Source organism: Alexandromys fortis, unplaced genomic scaffold (genome assembly GCF_014885135.2).
Source record: "Alexandromys fortis isolate MF-2015 unplaced genomic scaffold, M_Fortis_MF-2015_v1.1 scaffold_7, whole genome shotgun sequence".
NCBI classification, from domain to species: Eukaryota; Metazoa; Chordata; class Mammalia; order Rodentia; family Cricetidae; genus Alexandromys; species Alexandromys fortis.
Genome location: NW_026067920.1, coordinates 6,351,701 through 6,367,535, shown reverse-complemented (window position 1 = coordinate 6,367,535; position 15,835 = coordinate 6,351,701). Strand labels below are relative to the sequence as shown.

Sequence of the window (15,835 nt, the reverse complement as noted above, 5' to 3'; positions counted from 1 at the left end):
GAAGACCCGCCACTGTGATTTCTCTTTTAGGATAAATCATAACCTGGAGTTGTAAGCTAAATAACCTCCTTTTCCCCTCAGTTGTTATTGGGGGAGCATTTTTATCACAGCCCCAGAAATGAGGCCACAGCAAAGTGTTAGTGGCAGAGCACAGAGACACCCACCTGTCATCCCAGTACACACAAGAGGCAGAGACAAGGTGATTGTGAGTTCTTGATCATCCTGGGCTATGTAGTCAGTGCCCAGCAGTCTCAGCTACATAGTGAGACTGTTTCAAAACACACCCCCATGGTTAAAATAAATAGATAAAAAGGCAGAAGTATGTGAGAGGGACGGTAAAGTGACTTGGTGGCTTGGTAGCAAGTTCCAGTCTTAGTCCCCTTCCCCTTTTCTCTGTGTGTGTATTTCTCTGGAGGGTGAACCTAGGGCCTCTTTTCCTAAGCTATAGTCCCAGCCCTATTTCTTTTTTTAAAAATGTGTATTCCCTTCTTTTTTTTTAAGATTTATTTATTTATTTATACAGTATCATGCCTGTAGGCCAGAAGAAGGCACCAGATCTCATTATAGGTGATTGTGAGCCACACCATGTGGCTGCTGGGAATTGAACTCAGGACCTCTGGAAGAGCAGTCAGTGCTCTTAACAGCTGAGCCATCTCTCCAGCCCCCCAGCCCTATTTCTACTAAGGCTAAGTCATCCAGCTGGCCTGGGCTAGCCTTGAATTTACAATCCTGCTTCAGCCTCTCATGTGGGTGGAGTTTTCGGGCCTATGCCACCATGCCCAGCCAGCCCTAGTTCTTCTCAAACGAGGCTTGTTAGCCTCTGAGCCAGGAACTATGTGACTTGTTGTCCCTTTTGACCAAAGCCAATGAAGAGCTGAAGAGACTAAGGCTACCTTGGATCCCACTGGGGACCTAGCACCCTGTAAGGATGTTCCAGCAGACAGCTGAGGTCCTAGCCACGGGACTGACTGAGGCAAGCTGACCAGGTCAGGTCACAGCCTGATGCTTACATGGTGGTTGGTCCTTCTCAGGCCTGCAAGGACTTCCTGGAACTAGCGGAGACTCACAGCCGGAAATGGCAGCGGGCTCTGAGTTATGAGCAGGAGCAGCGCGTCCACCTGGAGGAAACCATTGAGCAGCTGGCCAAGCAGCACAACAGCCTTGAGAGGGCCTTCTGCAACACCCCCGGTGGGCCGGCCAACCCCAGCAAGAGCCTCAGCGAGGGTGCGTGTGAAAGCGAGGCTGGCGGGCGGGCGGGCGGGCGGGCAAGTGGGTGGGCACGCTCCAGCACAGTCCTCAGGCCCCATAAACCTGTCCCTTAAAGTGACCTCATGTCATGTGGGCTTGTCCTGAGGAGTTCAGACTGTCGACTGTGGTGCTGTATGCCCCACACCTGCCGCCAACTGGCAAGAGTCCCACACACCATGTCTACGATCAAAGTCCTAAATGTTCAGTGAGCCCAGCTGTTCTCTCTGGGACAGGGTTGCCCAGGAGTCAGGCGGCTGTCTGCCTAACATCAGGCTAGGGGCATCACAGGTGCCCTGAGCAGGAAAGCTGGGCCACAGGCAGGCTGAGCAAACCTGGGCAAATCTGGGTGCTTCTGGAAGGAGGTGTCTGAGCAATGATGGGTTGGAATGCCCTGTCCCAGCAACGCAAGGAGAGTGGTCACGGAGCAGGGTGTCCAGGGCCAGGTGTCTGAAGTGGGGCAGGTGTAGCCGGCAGGATAGAGGGGATGATGTCAGGATGCAGCTGCAAACGGAGCGGCTCTGTGTGTCTAGGAAGCTTCTTGACTTCCAAAGGCGAAAACAGTGAAGAAGATGAAGATACTGAGTACTTTGACGCCATGGAGGATTCTGCATCTTTTATCACCGTGATCACCGAGGCCAAAGAAGACAGGTAGGGCGCGCAGTGAGCAGAGACGGCTACTGTGGCTGGGGGCTTTTCCTCCGCACTGGGGCAGTGTCTCTGGCTGGTTCTTAGGCTACACCTGGCTTTTTGACCAGCTCTACCCTTGGGGTACTCTTTCCATCGCAGGCAAGAGTGTATTGCTTATGTCCTATTCTTTGTTACATTAAAAAAAAAAATGCCCAAATGCTTTGTACCTGGAGGTCAGCCAGGGTATTGACCAGATCACTTCCAGCCTGGGGGGAGGAAATGGAGAGGGAAAGAGCCAGCAAAGCCCAGCTGCTCAGAACAGCACAGGCGGCAGTCACCCCCTTCAGTGTCATTGTCGTCATCTGAGGACATGCCCAGTCTGGTTCTCTACTGCCAAGCCCAGCTCAGCGCTCATCTGGGCTGCTTCTGGATTCCCAGGTGAGAGAGCCAGACTCTCGGGTCCACAGGAAAGGACCACGGAGTGACGTGCACTGACAAACGGGAAGTGGGCAGGCTGGACAGGAGCTACGGTCAGGGGCTCAGGCTGGTGACCCAGCATGCTCCATCATTTCCCTGCCCCAGTGTCTTCTGGGAAAGGGCTGTCGACCAGCCGTGTGTTTTAGCTAAGAAACTACTTACCAGGAACAATAGTTTAGAGGGGAGGGGAAACTAGGTGTGGTGGCACAAACCTTTAATCCCAGGGCTCTGGAGGCAGAGGCAGGTGCATCCCTGGGAGTTCAAGACTAGCCTGGTCAGCATCGGGGCTCCAGGCTAGTCAAGGCCAGCCAGAGCCGCTTTTAACAAAAAGGTAAAGGTTCTTTCTCAATAGCATTTTAACCCGAGGCTAGCATAGCCTGGCTATGAACTCCTGTCCACCTGCTACCAGCAGTACCATCTTTAGGACTCTAACCGGGGTTGTCCTGCTATCCTTGCCCTGAGCGCTCTGGGCTCCCTACAGTCCCCTGGTCTGACTGCCTGGCTGCCCCACACTGCCCGTCAATAGGCTCCTAGAGCCTGGGCCCTCAGCCTTGGTGTCCCTGGTGCTGTGGCAATCTATGCCACAAGTGTCAGGAGAGCAGAGACTCATCAGACCCATCCCAGTGTGGGAAGCAGATAAAGACACACTTTATGTCTGCAGAACAAAGGAGCCCAGGGGCTTCTACCAGGCTCTCCCAGACGCGGCACTTACCACTTGCCCTCTTCTTGGTCCTGGGTACAAGGACTCTAGACTGGGCAGCCAGTCCTGATGTATGGGACTTCAATGCTGTATAAGCAATCGTGGTGGATAGGGCCTCTCCAGATCACTGCCTGGGTCCCCCAGTCCTCATTTTCGTGTCCCATTGAATGGCCCATTGGATAAGATACCTCTGGGCTGCCCTCATACCGCAGCACTGTCTAGATAGAAGGTAGGTGGGGTTAGAGATGGATGCAGAATTTCTAACTTGCTTCCCCTTCATTTCCTGCAGAAAAGCCGAGGGTGGAACTGGGTCAACCTCTGTGGACTGGACCTCGGCAGATAATGTACGTGAGGTGGGACACTCAAGAGCCAAGAAGCGCTCAGTTTCAGGGTCGGGAGGTGTCAGCACTACAAGCTCAGGGCCACCTTTAGGTTCCAGACCTGCCTCCCAAGTGGCAGACAGAGGTGGCCTCTGCCCTTATCACCAGGCAGTGTGGCAGTGTCTGGCTTTCCACCAGCTCTTGGAGGGTCAGGAGCAAGCGCCGGTGGGGGTTGGGCTGCTAACAGCGTGCCTGCTTCCCTGGCAGGTATTAGATGGAACCTCATTTGTACCCAAGGATTCATGCAAAGTCAAAAGGCGAGTCCGCATCCCTGACAAGCCCAACTACAGCCTTAACCTCTGGAGCATCATGAAGAACTGCATTGGCCGAGAGCTCTCCCGGATCCCCATGCCGGTAGGCACGGCTGGGCAGGAGTCCTGGGGCACCTGGGGTGCGGTGCACGTGAGACACTGGGGGTGCTGTTTTCCTCACAATGCCTGAGGGCTGTGTGACTGGTTTTTTTGGTGTTCCTTAGATGATCCCACAGAGAACAGGGACCTTCAAGCTGCGAAGGAAGGAGCCAAGGCAGAGCTCTGGGCGACCCCAGAAAGACCCATAGTGTCCCCGCTGTCCTCACATGGTAGATGGGGGTGGCAGAGATAAGTAGGCTTTGGGGGTGAAAAGGCAGTCCTTCCTGCCAGAGGTTGTCCCTGGTGCACGCCTGGCTAATGGAGATTCAGCAATGCCACACAGCCACCCAAGGGCCTCTGGAGTCCTGTGTCACCAGGCTGCAATACCATCTTCATGAAGGAAGCACTTGGAACTTCCCGTTAGCCAGTTTTACTCTGTGGCACACACGTCCTTTATATCTCTTGTCTCTGTGTCCACACTGCCCAACTGAATCACAGCATGCACGCACGCGTGCACACAGACACCTGCACACACACACACATACGCACACCCGCGCACACACACCTGCACGCACACACACGCACGCACACACACACACACAGCTGCACGCATGTACATACACGCACACACACAGCTGCATGCATGTACATACACACACACACGCGCGCGCACACACACACACACACACACACACACACACACACACACCGGTGCAGGCTCACGCACACTCACACTACGTAACTGGAGGGTAGAGTTGGCTAATGTTACCGGGGAAGGTTTACCTTCCCGGGTAGCATAACCCTGACTTGTCTGAGGCTAATAGTGTCAGTTTCCACCCACCGTGCATAGCACACAAGAGCCCTTGACAGAACACCTAGTCCATGGTTCCTAACAAGGAGGATGTATGTCCTCCATCTGTGGACCCCTGGACCCACTGTTCTTGGCTTTGAGCCTGAGCTTTGAGCTCTGATCACATGATAGCCTGATCCATGGCTTTTGTGGGGTAGAAGAGGGTGGCGCCAAGTGGCGTGTCAGCAAGTGACAGATACTGAGGGGAAAATGAAGGCAGGACGTGCTGGACTGGAACCTCACTGTGAAGTGCCACCAGAGCAGAGATGTCCCTCAGTGTCTGAGAAGGGCAGGGGCGCTCTGACGCCACGGCCCTGCAACACCCACAGGTGAACTTCAACGAGCCCTTGTCCATGCTCCAGCGACTTACAGAGGACCTAGAGTACCACCACCTGCTGGACAAGGCGGTGAACTGCACCAGCTCGGTGGAGCAGATGTGTCTGGTAGCTGCCTTTTCTGTCTCCTCCTACTCCACCACCGTGCACCGCATCGCCAAGCCCTTCAACCCTATGCTGGGGGAGACCTTCGAGTTGGACCGTTTGGAGGACATGGGCCTGCGTTCCCTCTGTGAGCAGGTAAGGGCTGGAATCAGGTAGCGCTGCCTGTGTCCTCTGGTCAGGTGGCCAAGCTCATGGTCAGGGCAAGACAAAGGGGATGCAGCCCGTGACCAGACAGAGCTCATGTAACTGGGCATCTGGGCCCCTTGTGGCAAGGCCAGGGCCAGGTTCATAGTCTCCCAGACAGAAGGGCATGGGAGGAGAGTATGCTCTGAGAGAGCCAGGTCTGGTGCAGGGAGAGAGGGACTAAACCCCAGCCAGGGAACAGGGGACCCAAACAGAGGGTCATCTACAGGGGTCACTGGAAGTCCAGGCTAGAGCGTAGGTTGGCACTGAGCTGAAAAGTGGTGGGCTGTAGCCTGGGACGTGCACACCGAAGATAATCAACGTTACACGTGGCCACATGACAGTCTAACGCCGCACCAGGCTGTTCCGTGACTGAGTTTGAAACAGGAACCAGAAAACGTGCTGACAATTTAGATGTGGGGTTTGGGGCTCTCAGAGTCCTTGGCCTGAACCCCCCCCCACACACACACATTTCTTCATTCAAACAGCGGTGAGTGCCCTAGAGGTGTCAGGCGTGGTCAAACACACAGGACGCAGCTGGGACAGGAAGACACAGAGCTCTTGTTGTCACGGGTGGTACTGCTAGCTGTTTAGGCAGAGTAGTCAGGGAAGCAGTCTGGAAAGGAGAAGGGTGGACAGGGAGAGCCAGGCAGGCATCCCTGTGACCCGTGCCAACTCCGGCTTCCTCTGCCTATCTGTCCAGGAGACAGGAGAGTGAACGGGGATTGAGGACGGGGTGAGGGGAGGTGCCAGGGGGGCGTGTTGAAAGGAAAGACAGCATTTGCCGAGGAAGCAATGAGGAACGTGAGGAGGAGGGGCAAGGGAGAGTCCACAGCATCCAGTATGAACAGCAGGGACAAAGCGGGGTCCTGAGACTGAAGTGGACATGTCCCCAGACCTGCAGCTGGGCTCCATCCCTGCACTCACTCATTAGGTTTGCTCTAGTTGAACGTGTAAACACCTCATTACAGGTAGCAACCGCTCGGGGACAGCACCCCCATCATTCAGGGCAGCAGACAGGCTGTGTGTGTCTACTTCCAATGCACAGGAGGCATTCAGGTACCATTCATGGAAACAGAGACAACAGTCATGGGGGAGCATTGGGCTCACCGAGTTCCTGAGGGGAATTCAGGAACAAGACTTGGCCCTGAGACCACGAGACACCCTGAGAATAAGGAGGCTGGGCCAGACAGAGCCTGACTGTTGTGGAATGGGCGTGGGGCACCAGGAAGAGCCAATGGCACTGCCACTCTGTGTAGGACAGACAAGTACCCTGGGGGCTGAGTAGCAGTCGGTGTATGCTGTGGCATAAGAGGGGGCCCTGGTGTAGGGGGCACACAGGCCCATGGCAGGACACTGATATGACTCCCACTCTGGAGTCAGACCAGATTCTTTCCCTCAGTTAATTCGGTTCTGCCAGTCTGTCCCCTGCCTGTGTAGCTGTTTGGGGCTAGCCAAGACTACATGCACAGTCTATCCCCAGCCTGTGTAGCTGTTTGGGGCCAGCCTGGACTACATGCTCTTGCCAGATCATGGCCTCTTAGTCACTTTTATATCGCTGTAATAAAACACCGTGAAGAAAGGTTTGATTTGGTGTACAATTACAGATTAGAGTTTATACAATAGAGGATTGGAACTTACAGAGTGGAACAAGAGCAGTGAGGCTGGTGACCAGAGCAGCAGCTGAGTGCTCACATCTTGGTTCACAGCATGGGGCAGAAAGAGTGCTACCCAGGACTGGCATGGGCTTTTTAAACCGCAAAGTCCATCTCTCACCTCCCAGTCATCCCCAGACAGTTGCAGGCATTCAAACACGTGAGCCTGTGGGGGTCATTCTCCTTCAGGTCGTCACACGTGGTAAAGGGTACAGAAACCTTAGTAAAGCAGCACCTTCCACTTCTGGACACAGCTCTGCTTCCCCTGCCCCACTGTTTCTCGAGAGCTGGGCAGAGGCTTCACACTCACCTCATGGACTGGGCAACCTGGACAGGCTGCTCTTCCACTGGGGACACTGTGCTTCCCACTGTGGGGATACATGGGATGGAGCCCTGCGTCCTGGACAGCGGGCAGGCTGTCCTACCCTGGCTGGCCTGCCTGACTGTGCTCACACGCAGCTGGTCTGATCCCAGGTAAGCCACCATCCCCCGTCTGCTGCCCACCACGTGTTCTCTAAGCATGGCTGGAGCCTCTGGCAGGAAATCACCATCGCTAGCAAGTTCCGGGGGAAATATATCTCCATCATGCCGCTTGGTGAGCTGGGGTGCGGGGCTCCCAGGGTGGGAGGATGGTCAGCTCCAAGGGAAGCGCTTTGCACATCTAAAGCCCAGCTATAGCCCCTGGGAGAGGCTGCACTGCCCACCTCCACCGCCCACCCATCACCTAGCCTATGCCCCCACCCTCTCCTAAGTTTCAGAGACATTCCTCTGATTCTTTTGTTTTGTTTTGTTTTTTGTTTTTGTTTTTCGAGACAGGGTTTCTCTGTGGCTTTGGCGCCTGTCCTGGAACTAGCTCTGTAGACCAGGCTGGTCTCGAACTCACAGAGATCCGCCTGCTTCTGCCTCCCAAGTGCTGGGATTAAAGGCGTGCGCCACCACAGCCCGGCTATCCCTCTGATTTTTGATCCCGGGCCTGTGGGTGGTCTGGCCAGAGCCCAAGGAAGGACCCATGACCTCTGACCTCTCTGGCCTCCAGGTGCCATCCACCTAGAATTCCAAGCCAGTGGCAATCACTACGTGTGGAGGAAGAGTACCTCGACTGTGCACAACATCATCGTGGGCAAGCTCTGGATCGACCAGGTCAGAGGTCCTGGGGGACGTGGGGTCTATGGTTTAGGGACCAGCCACTGAACACCACCTGCTCTCTCTAGTCAGGGGACATTGAGATCGTAAACCACAAGACCAAGGACCGGTGCCAGCTAAAGTTCGTGCCCTACAGCTACTTCTCCAAAGAGGCAGCCCGCAAGGTAAATAGGACCACGCCTGGACCCCAGTGGGCACAGAGCAGAGTGTGTGCTCATGTGTCCTGCCAATGTCTGCAGGTGACTGGAGTGGTGAGTGACAGCCAGGGCAAGGCCCACTACGTGCTGTCCGGCTCGTGGGACGAGCAGATGGAGTGCTCGAAGATCGTGCACAGCAGCCCCAGCTGTGACGGGAAGCAGAAGACCGTGTATCAGACGCTGCCCGCCAAGCTGCTGTGGAGGAAATACCCACTGCCGTGAGTCCCGCCGGGGTGCTGAGAGAGGCAGAGGAAAGAGGGCAAGGAGGAGACAGGCATAGGGCCACCTCTGGGCCACTCCTGCCCCACCCAGCAGAGTGCATAGAGGTCTGGGGAATCCAGTCTAGCAGAGAGCAGGGCCAGGAGGCCATCATCCCAGTGGGAAAGTGACTGCCCAACGGGTCGTGGGCATAAAGATATCCAGTGGCTGCGCATGCCGTGTGGACACTTTGAGCAAAGTGACAGGGTAGAATCTTCCCCTGCAATGCCACAAGAGATAAAAACAAGCTTGACAATAACTCAGAGGAAACTGTCCGAGAAACTTGCAATGAAAACAAAAGAGAAAAATCTACGAAGGAAAAATAACGGAAGCAGAATCCACAGCAAGGTTGGTGGAGCAAATGCCCTTGGGAAGAGATGTTGTTGCTGCATGAATGCAAAAGCTGTGAGCCAGGCATGGAGGACCTGCAGCTCCAGACTCAAAAGGTGGAGACAGAAGGTTGCAGGTTTGGGTCCAGCCTGAGCTGTATAGTGAGATAGCCTGAGCTGTACAGTGAGGAACTGTCCTCAAGAAGTCGAAAGAGAGAACTGAATGGGAAGGCCTACCTACTCCTTGGTCACCCCAAGGGAGCACCAGGCCCCCTCATGGAAGTGTGAATTCACCCCAGACTCCCTGGGCAGTCCTCAGCTGCATAAGATCCACAGCAAGATAGGAGCCCGTTCTCACGCGTTTCTAGCCCAGAGTCCCAGAGAGACAGGTCCTGCTGGAGAGAAAACAGCAGAGGGCTCTCCTATCTATTTAAGTAGTCAGTTTGGTTTTTTTTCTTCAGGTCACTACTTAGCCCAGGTTGGCCTGGTACGTACTATGTAGCCCAAGCCCCAAATCTGTAATCCTCCTGCCTCGACCTCCCGAGTGTTGGGATTTCAGTCATGTACCACACACAGCCAGATTCATAGGAATATATTACTTGTTGAAATTCTGTACCCCAGAGCTATCCTCAGCAATAACGGGAGCCTAAAGACAGACAGATGGCATCTTGCAGATGCTGACAGATCCACATTACCACTGACTGAGAGAGGGGGAATCTCTCCATCCCTCAGTAACCACCAAAGTAACATTTTCCTGGACTCACAGGAGGAAAGTAAAGAAGCAAATTAAAATGGGAAGGAGGTAGAATAAGAAAATAACCACCAGATAGTATCTGTCTCAAAAAAACCAACAAATAGACAGCAAAAAAAAACCCCAACCAACCAAATAAATAAATATTTAGAAAGAAAAAGAAAGGGCTGGGTGCTAGGGTATTCACGATCCCAGCACAGAGGAGGCCGAGGCACGGACGTCTTGAGTTCAGGTTGAATTCAGGGAGAGCCTGAGCTACATAGCAAGACCTTGTCTCAAAAAGAAAAAAAAAAAAAACTAGGAAGGAGAGCCGTGGTTACAGCTCAAGGCAGGGGTAAGGTATGAGTAGCGTGTATGAGGCCCAAAGCACCAAAAATAAATAAGTGGGTTTTATTTCATAAAAATAATTTAAGAGGGGGAGCAGTAGCTCACAACTGTAATCCCAATATTCTGGAGGCAAGATGGGAGGGTCTGGGTTTGCATAGTGGGGTTCCAAGCCAACCTGAGCTACAGAATGAGACCCTGTCTCAAAAAGCCAAGCTAGGAGCAGGAGAGGTGTCTAGCGGGTAGACATAACTGCTGCTCTTGCAGAGTCTGGATTTGGTTCCAACACCTATGCCCAGTGCCCAGTGGCTCACAACCACCTGCAACTCCAGCACCTGGGGTTCTGATGTCTTCTTCTGGCTCCATGGACACCCACACACACATATGCAGGAACACACATGCAGACACATACTTTTTTTTTTAAAAAAAAGAAAAAAGCAGAAATAATAATAATTTTAAATTAACACATAAATAACTTGTGTTCAACAAATACAGCAAAAATAATCCCACAGGGAAATGTGCCAGGGTCGTACCTGGAACGTCACACAGGACAGCATGACTAGTTATGAGGAAAACCGCCACACGGGTGGGTCAGCGAACACAGCTCCGAGGGACATCCCTCGCCTGGCATGCATCCAGAACCACACCAAAACAGCTTTATAAAAAGCCCAGTGGTAACTGGGGAAAAGCAAACCCACACCACTGTGAGAAGCCATTTTATGTTCATTTGATTAGCAAAGCGAAGGGCTGACGACGTAAACCTTCGGCATCTCTGCTGAGTGGAAATGTGCTTTGGCAGAACCACTCTGGAACCACTGGATCCCATGTCTTAAAGAACCAGCACGCACTATACCCCCCCCCCCCCAGGCTCTTGTAGACAGAGAAAAGCACGCTTGTTTGCAGTCCAGAGGACAGAATAACAAGGGAACCAGAGCGAAGCTTGAGGCTTCAGCATCTCCCTCCGCGACTCCTCCAACAGGTCACTGTGAATGGGAAACACCACAGAAGGTGTCCTTGACGGTAGGCGGCACAGTCACAGGGCAGGTACAGTCACAACTCTGTGTTGTCACCCTTAGGCTGTGCTTAGGATGTAGCTGAAACACACAGTTCCTGTTTAGACTTAAGTCCCATCCCCACTCTATCTCATTACGTCTATAAAATACCCCAACTCCCCAACATTTTGAAAAAGTGTGTAGCTTGAAATTGCACTAAGTGGGGCCAGGTGGTGGTGGCGCACGCCTTTAATCCCAGCACTCGGGAGGCAGAGGCAGGCGGATCTCTGTGAGTTCGAGACCAGCCTGGTCTACAGAGTAGTTCCAGGACAGGCTCCAAAGGCACAGAGAAACCCTGTCTTGAAAAACAAAAAAAAAAAAAAAAAAAAAAAAAAATTGCATTAAGTGCCTAGGTATAGGATTGAGAGAAGTTTTTAAAATTCCCAGCTAATCTACGAAAGATATGCTTGAATAAGAAAATAGAGTACGGCTGGAGAGATGACTCGTGGTTAAGGGCTCTGGCTGCTCCTCTAGAGGGCTCAGTTCAATTCCCAGCACCCACCTGGCAGCTCACACCTGCCTACAACTCCAGTTTCAGGGGATTTGTGGCACAGACATGCAAGCAAAACACCCATACACATAAAATAATCTTTTTTTTTAATTTTGAAGAAAATAAAGATAGAAAATGAAAGGATGGGAAGCTATGTCCACACTAACCGAACAAACTTCCCAGAGCTGGAAGAGCTGTCCCAGGGTAGAACAGAGCAAACTACAGCAAAAACAGATCAGGAGCATTGAGGGCAACAGCGGTCGCCAGGTGTGTGAGTCTTCAGTGTGAACAGACCTTGCACCTAACAGCACAGTCGCGAAGTACAGGTAGCACAGGTGATAGATAAAAGGAGAGGGACCACGTTACAACCAGCATGGGCAATTTGATTTGCTGCTCTGAAATACGGAAAGGAAAACAAAAGCAAGAGCATTAAGCCTGAACAACGGAAATCACCAGCTAACCAGAGAGCACCATGTCGCCCAGCTGCAGCACACCCACGTGGGCCATACCCAGGGGCTGGACCACTGGACACAGTTCAAGTACTAAAAAAGTGCACCAGGGGTATCGTTTGACTCCAGAGCAATTACGGAGAGGAAAACAAAACAAAGCATGGTTATACGTTTAAGAAATGGGCTTCCGACTAATCCGTAGGGCAGAGAAAACACGATGAACGCAGCAAATATACCTTGGAAAATTACAAGTGTAATTGTAAGTGCTGGGACTCAGCCAATGCCATGCTTTGAAATGAGAATCACCAGAACAACGGGGCATAAAAACAATGCGATAAGCATCCCTTCTGAGGCAGAAAGCAAGCGGAAGAAGCAGCTCCAGCCACGGAGGGAGGAACACAGTGCATAATAAAGCAGAAAACCCAGAAGACCAACAAAGTTTTATCTCCAGCCAATGAACACACAGGCAGCCATGACCTAGATCCTAGATGGTCAAAGTCGCCAAGGCCCTGCAACCAACCTGGCTGTGCCTGACGCTCAATAAAACAAAATAGTAAGGAAAAACCTTGCGATGATGAGGCATCGATTTAAAAAAAAAAAAAAAAAAAAAAAAAAAAAAAAAAAAAAAAAAAAAAAAAGAAGACAAATCCCTTAGAAGTTCCACGTAGAGAAGCAGTTGCAGGTGGGAGAGAGCATGCCAGGTGAGGGCTATGGAGGGCACGTCTGACCCAGCTGATGGCCTTTGCAGGCTGGGTTCCTGGGGAAAAGCTCACCAGGGAAGGTTCCTCCCGGGTCGCTCACGCTGCCGTGTGGCCTCCGCAGGGAGAACGCAGAGAACATGTACTATTTTTCGGAGCTGGCCCTGACCCTCAACGAGCAAGAGGACGGCGTAGCGCCCACCGACAGCCGCCTGCGGCCTGACCAGCGATTGATGGAGAAGGGACGCTGGGACGAGGCCAACACCGAGAAGCAGCGGCTGGAGGAGAAGCAGCGCCTAAACCGCCGAAGGCGCATGGAGACGTGCGCGGCGGGCTGCGGAGGCGAGGATGGTGAGCCCAGGGCAGCGCATGGCGGTGAGGGTGGGATGGGGAGGGATGATCCCCTGGGGGGGGATGAGGAGGGGAATGGGGGGGGTGAGAGGGTGGCCAGGGCAGCAGACAGCTCACCCCACCCGCTGTGCCTGCCGAGCAGAAAAGGAGTCAGACAGCTATGCGCCACTGTGGTTCGAGAAGAGGCTGGACCCGCTGACCGGGGAGATGGCCTGCATGTACAAGGGCGGCTACTGGGAGGCCAAGGAGAAGAAGGACTGGCACATGTGCCCCAACATCTTCTGAGCCACTCCTGCGACAAATACAGGCGCCTGCACAGCCTCAGCCTTTTCTTTAATGCACCCAATTTAGTACTGGACCACACACACACGCACACATGCACACACACACACATGCACACACACGCACACACACTGTTTCCCCCCTGAAAGGGGGCTCCCTCCCTGGAAGGGATAAAGGCCGACCTAGGTTTTCTCCAGCCCCCAGGTCGCCAGCCTGTTATCACTGACTTGGGCCCCATGGGCACCCTAGTTCCCAGTTACCACAACTCAGGCCGGCTGACTGGGCCCCTGGGCTGCTCAGGTCACTAACCCCAATCCAGGGAGGAACTACCCCCTCCTAGGGAGCCTCTTTTGACTTTTTAAAGAAAAAAAAACAAAACTCCATTTCTTTCTAACAATGAGGTTTAGTAACTATTTTTAGCACATGACTGAGAAGACTTTGCTTTCCAACCGTGTGTTCTTGCCCCGAAACTGTCCTGGTGAGAAGCGCTCTTCTAAAGACATACGGAAGCCCCGCCCCTTTGAGTGGGGAGCATCTGAAACCCAGATGGGCTGTGTCTCCGCACTGTTCATGCTCCCCTGTCGGCAGGCACAGAGACAGCCCGAAGCCTGCCCGACCTGCACGGGTGTGTGGGATCCCTGTGGGGACAGACAGCCCACGGTGGGAGCAAGGAGGCAGCCCCGCTGTGAGCTGACAGCAGCAGCCCCTGCCAGGCCTTGGCCATGCTGGGACAGTGCCCCAGTCCCCAGAAGGCCAAGAAGGGCTGAAAGGCAGGGCCCAAAGGTGCTTCCTGCCAAGATCCAGGCCCCCAAATCAGCAATAAGGAACAAACCCTTCAGTTAGCCTGGGCTGGTGACCTAGGCTCTATAGACACCTGGCCTCCCGCCTTGTCCCTAGGCGGCATCAGGGTCCTCATCTCAGCACTCCTGACATCTTAATTTGCCTAATTTATATATATATGATATATAAATATATATAAAATAGCTATTTTGCTTAAATTTCTATGATCTGTGAACATGAAAAATGATGAAGACAGGGTGTACCTGTCTGAGTTTGGCCTCCTGTCAGCTGGACCCCACCCTCTCCTTGGACCCCTTCCCTCCCAGCGGCTTCTGCCAACCTTGGAAATGAACCCTGTTCCTCAGACCCTCTGACTCCACCCCACTTCAGTTTGGTCTGGAAAGTTCATCATTGCAGGACTTTTCTTTCTACTCCAAGGCTGTTTTTTTATCTTAAAAAAAAAGGGGGGGGGGAAAGAAAGCAAGAAAACACCAAGTGTGAATGCCTTACAGTGCCCACTCCAGGGGGGGAGTGAGGGGGAGGGGCAGGGCCATGGGTCTCCCTCAGAGCTGGAATGTGCCTCTTCCCAGCAGGCTAAGCAAGTACCTTCTGACCATAATAAAAACCTTGGTTCTGGAGTTTTCCACAACCCTGTCCCAGAATCTGTCTGTGGCTAGATGAAATGTGGCTAATAAAGGTGACAGCCATGTGGGGACGTGGGAGGCGTGGGGCTCTGTTCTGCTCAATTCCCAAGCTGCAAAAGGAGCGGGGGAGGGGGTAAGACCTGATGGGATAGTCTCAGTGGACAGAGGGAACACCAGCTGACCAGAGGAGAGGCAACCCTGTATCAACAGAGCCATGGTGCAGAACTGGCCCCTGATCTTTGTTCCCAGAAATGCCCAGGTAGAGGCACTCTGGCCATGAGTCCCACGGCTCCATAAAGTCTGGTGAGTTCCATGTTGCCTGACCACTGTAGCCTAGGCAACATCTATTGCCCTGTTGCCAGGCGACTCAGATCACTGACTTTCTGAGTCATGGACCAAAGAGGCTTCCAGGTGAGGGAAGAGATGGGGTGGGGCACTAACACCACAGGCTCCAACTGGGCCCCATCGAGAGCCTTTCCAGCCTTGCTCTATCGCTGGGTACTGTGAGCAGAAGCATCCCCAGGATGGACCTGACTCAGAGGGCAAGGGCGGGAACAAGCCACACTGGGCACCGTCCAGACAGGACAAAGGCCTGCACACTGAAACACAGAGATACGCAAAGATCCAGGAATGGCCTGGCAGAGCTCTGAACAGGGAGTAATAGCGCAGTGTTCTAGAAAGATTGACCTACAGTCTGGTTCCTGGATGCAAGCCCCTCTGAGTAGGAAATGTATTTTTAAGGAAAAGGTAGGGCTGCCACTCAAAACCTCGTCACCGGACTATACAAACCCTTCCTGGAGTAGTAAAGTAAAATAAAGGGGTTTAGGGGATGGCTCAGAAGATCAAACACTTGCCATTGCAAGCAAAAGGATTAGAACTCATGAAGTCCAGGCAAGTATGGCAGCCACCTGCAGGTCCAGCACTGAGGCAACAGAGATGGGTGCTGGAGTGGCAGGGAACAAGCTGACCAGCTAGACTAGCTGATGGGCAAACGTGGGTTCATCTGTGAAGCCCTGCCTCAACATTGTGTGCTTGAGGAAGACATCCAGCATCCAGGTGGGGCCTCTACAGGTGTGCACACACATTTGCATGTACACCTTAACAACTGCATACCACATACACAGTGCAGTACGATGCTGATATTTGCTGGGTCAGAGCACAGATTAAGCCAGCAAAG

At 53.1% G+C, this 15,835-nt stretch overlaps 1 protein-coding gene across 2 annotated transcripts in view; it reads left to right on the top strand.

The window, feature by feature from the left end:
* Positions 1-14,563, top strand: part of Osbp2 (oxysterol binding protein 2) — a 155,392-nt gene extending 140,829 nt beyond the window's left edge. Inside the window, exons 4-14 of one of the 2 annotated variants that reach the window (XM_050141413.1) lie at positions 1,032-1,224; positions 1,779-1,896; positions 3,342-3,396; positions 3,670-3,786; positions 4,962-5,207; positions 7,385-7,505; positions 7,947-8,050; positions 8,122-8,217; positions 8,293-8,468; positions 12,726-12,952; positions 13,095-14,563. In XM_050141413.1, coding sequence (XP_049997370.1) covers positions 1,032-1,224; positions 1,779-1,896; positions 3,342-3,396; positions 3,670-3,786; positions 4,962-5,207; positions 7,385-7,505; positions 7,947-8,050; positions 8,122-8,217; positions 8,293-8,468; positions 12,726-12,952; positions 13,095-13,237 — 1,596 coding nt within the window. In that variant the 3' untranslated portion in view covers positions 13,238-14,563. Of the gene's footprint in view, positions 1-1,031; positions 1,225-1,778; positions 1,897-3,341; positions 3,397-3,639; positions 3,787-4,961; positions 5,208-7,384; positions 7,506-7,946; positions 8,051-8,121; positions 8,218-8,292; positions 8,469-12,725; positions 12,953-13,094 lie in introns of both variants that reach the window. The other variant, XM_050141412.1, reaches the window with a different exon arrangement.
* Positions 14,564-15,835: the final 1,272 nt, after the last annotated feature.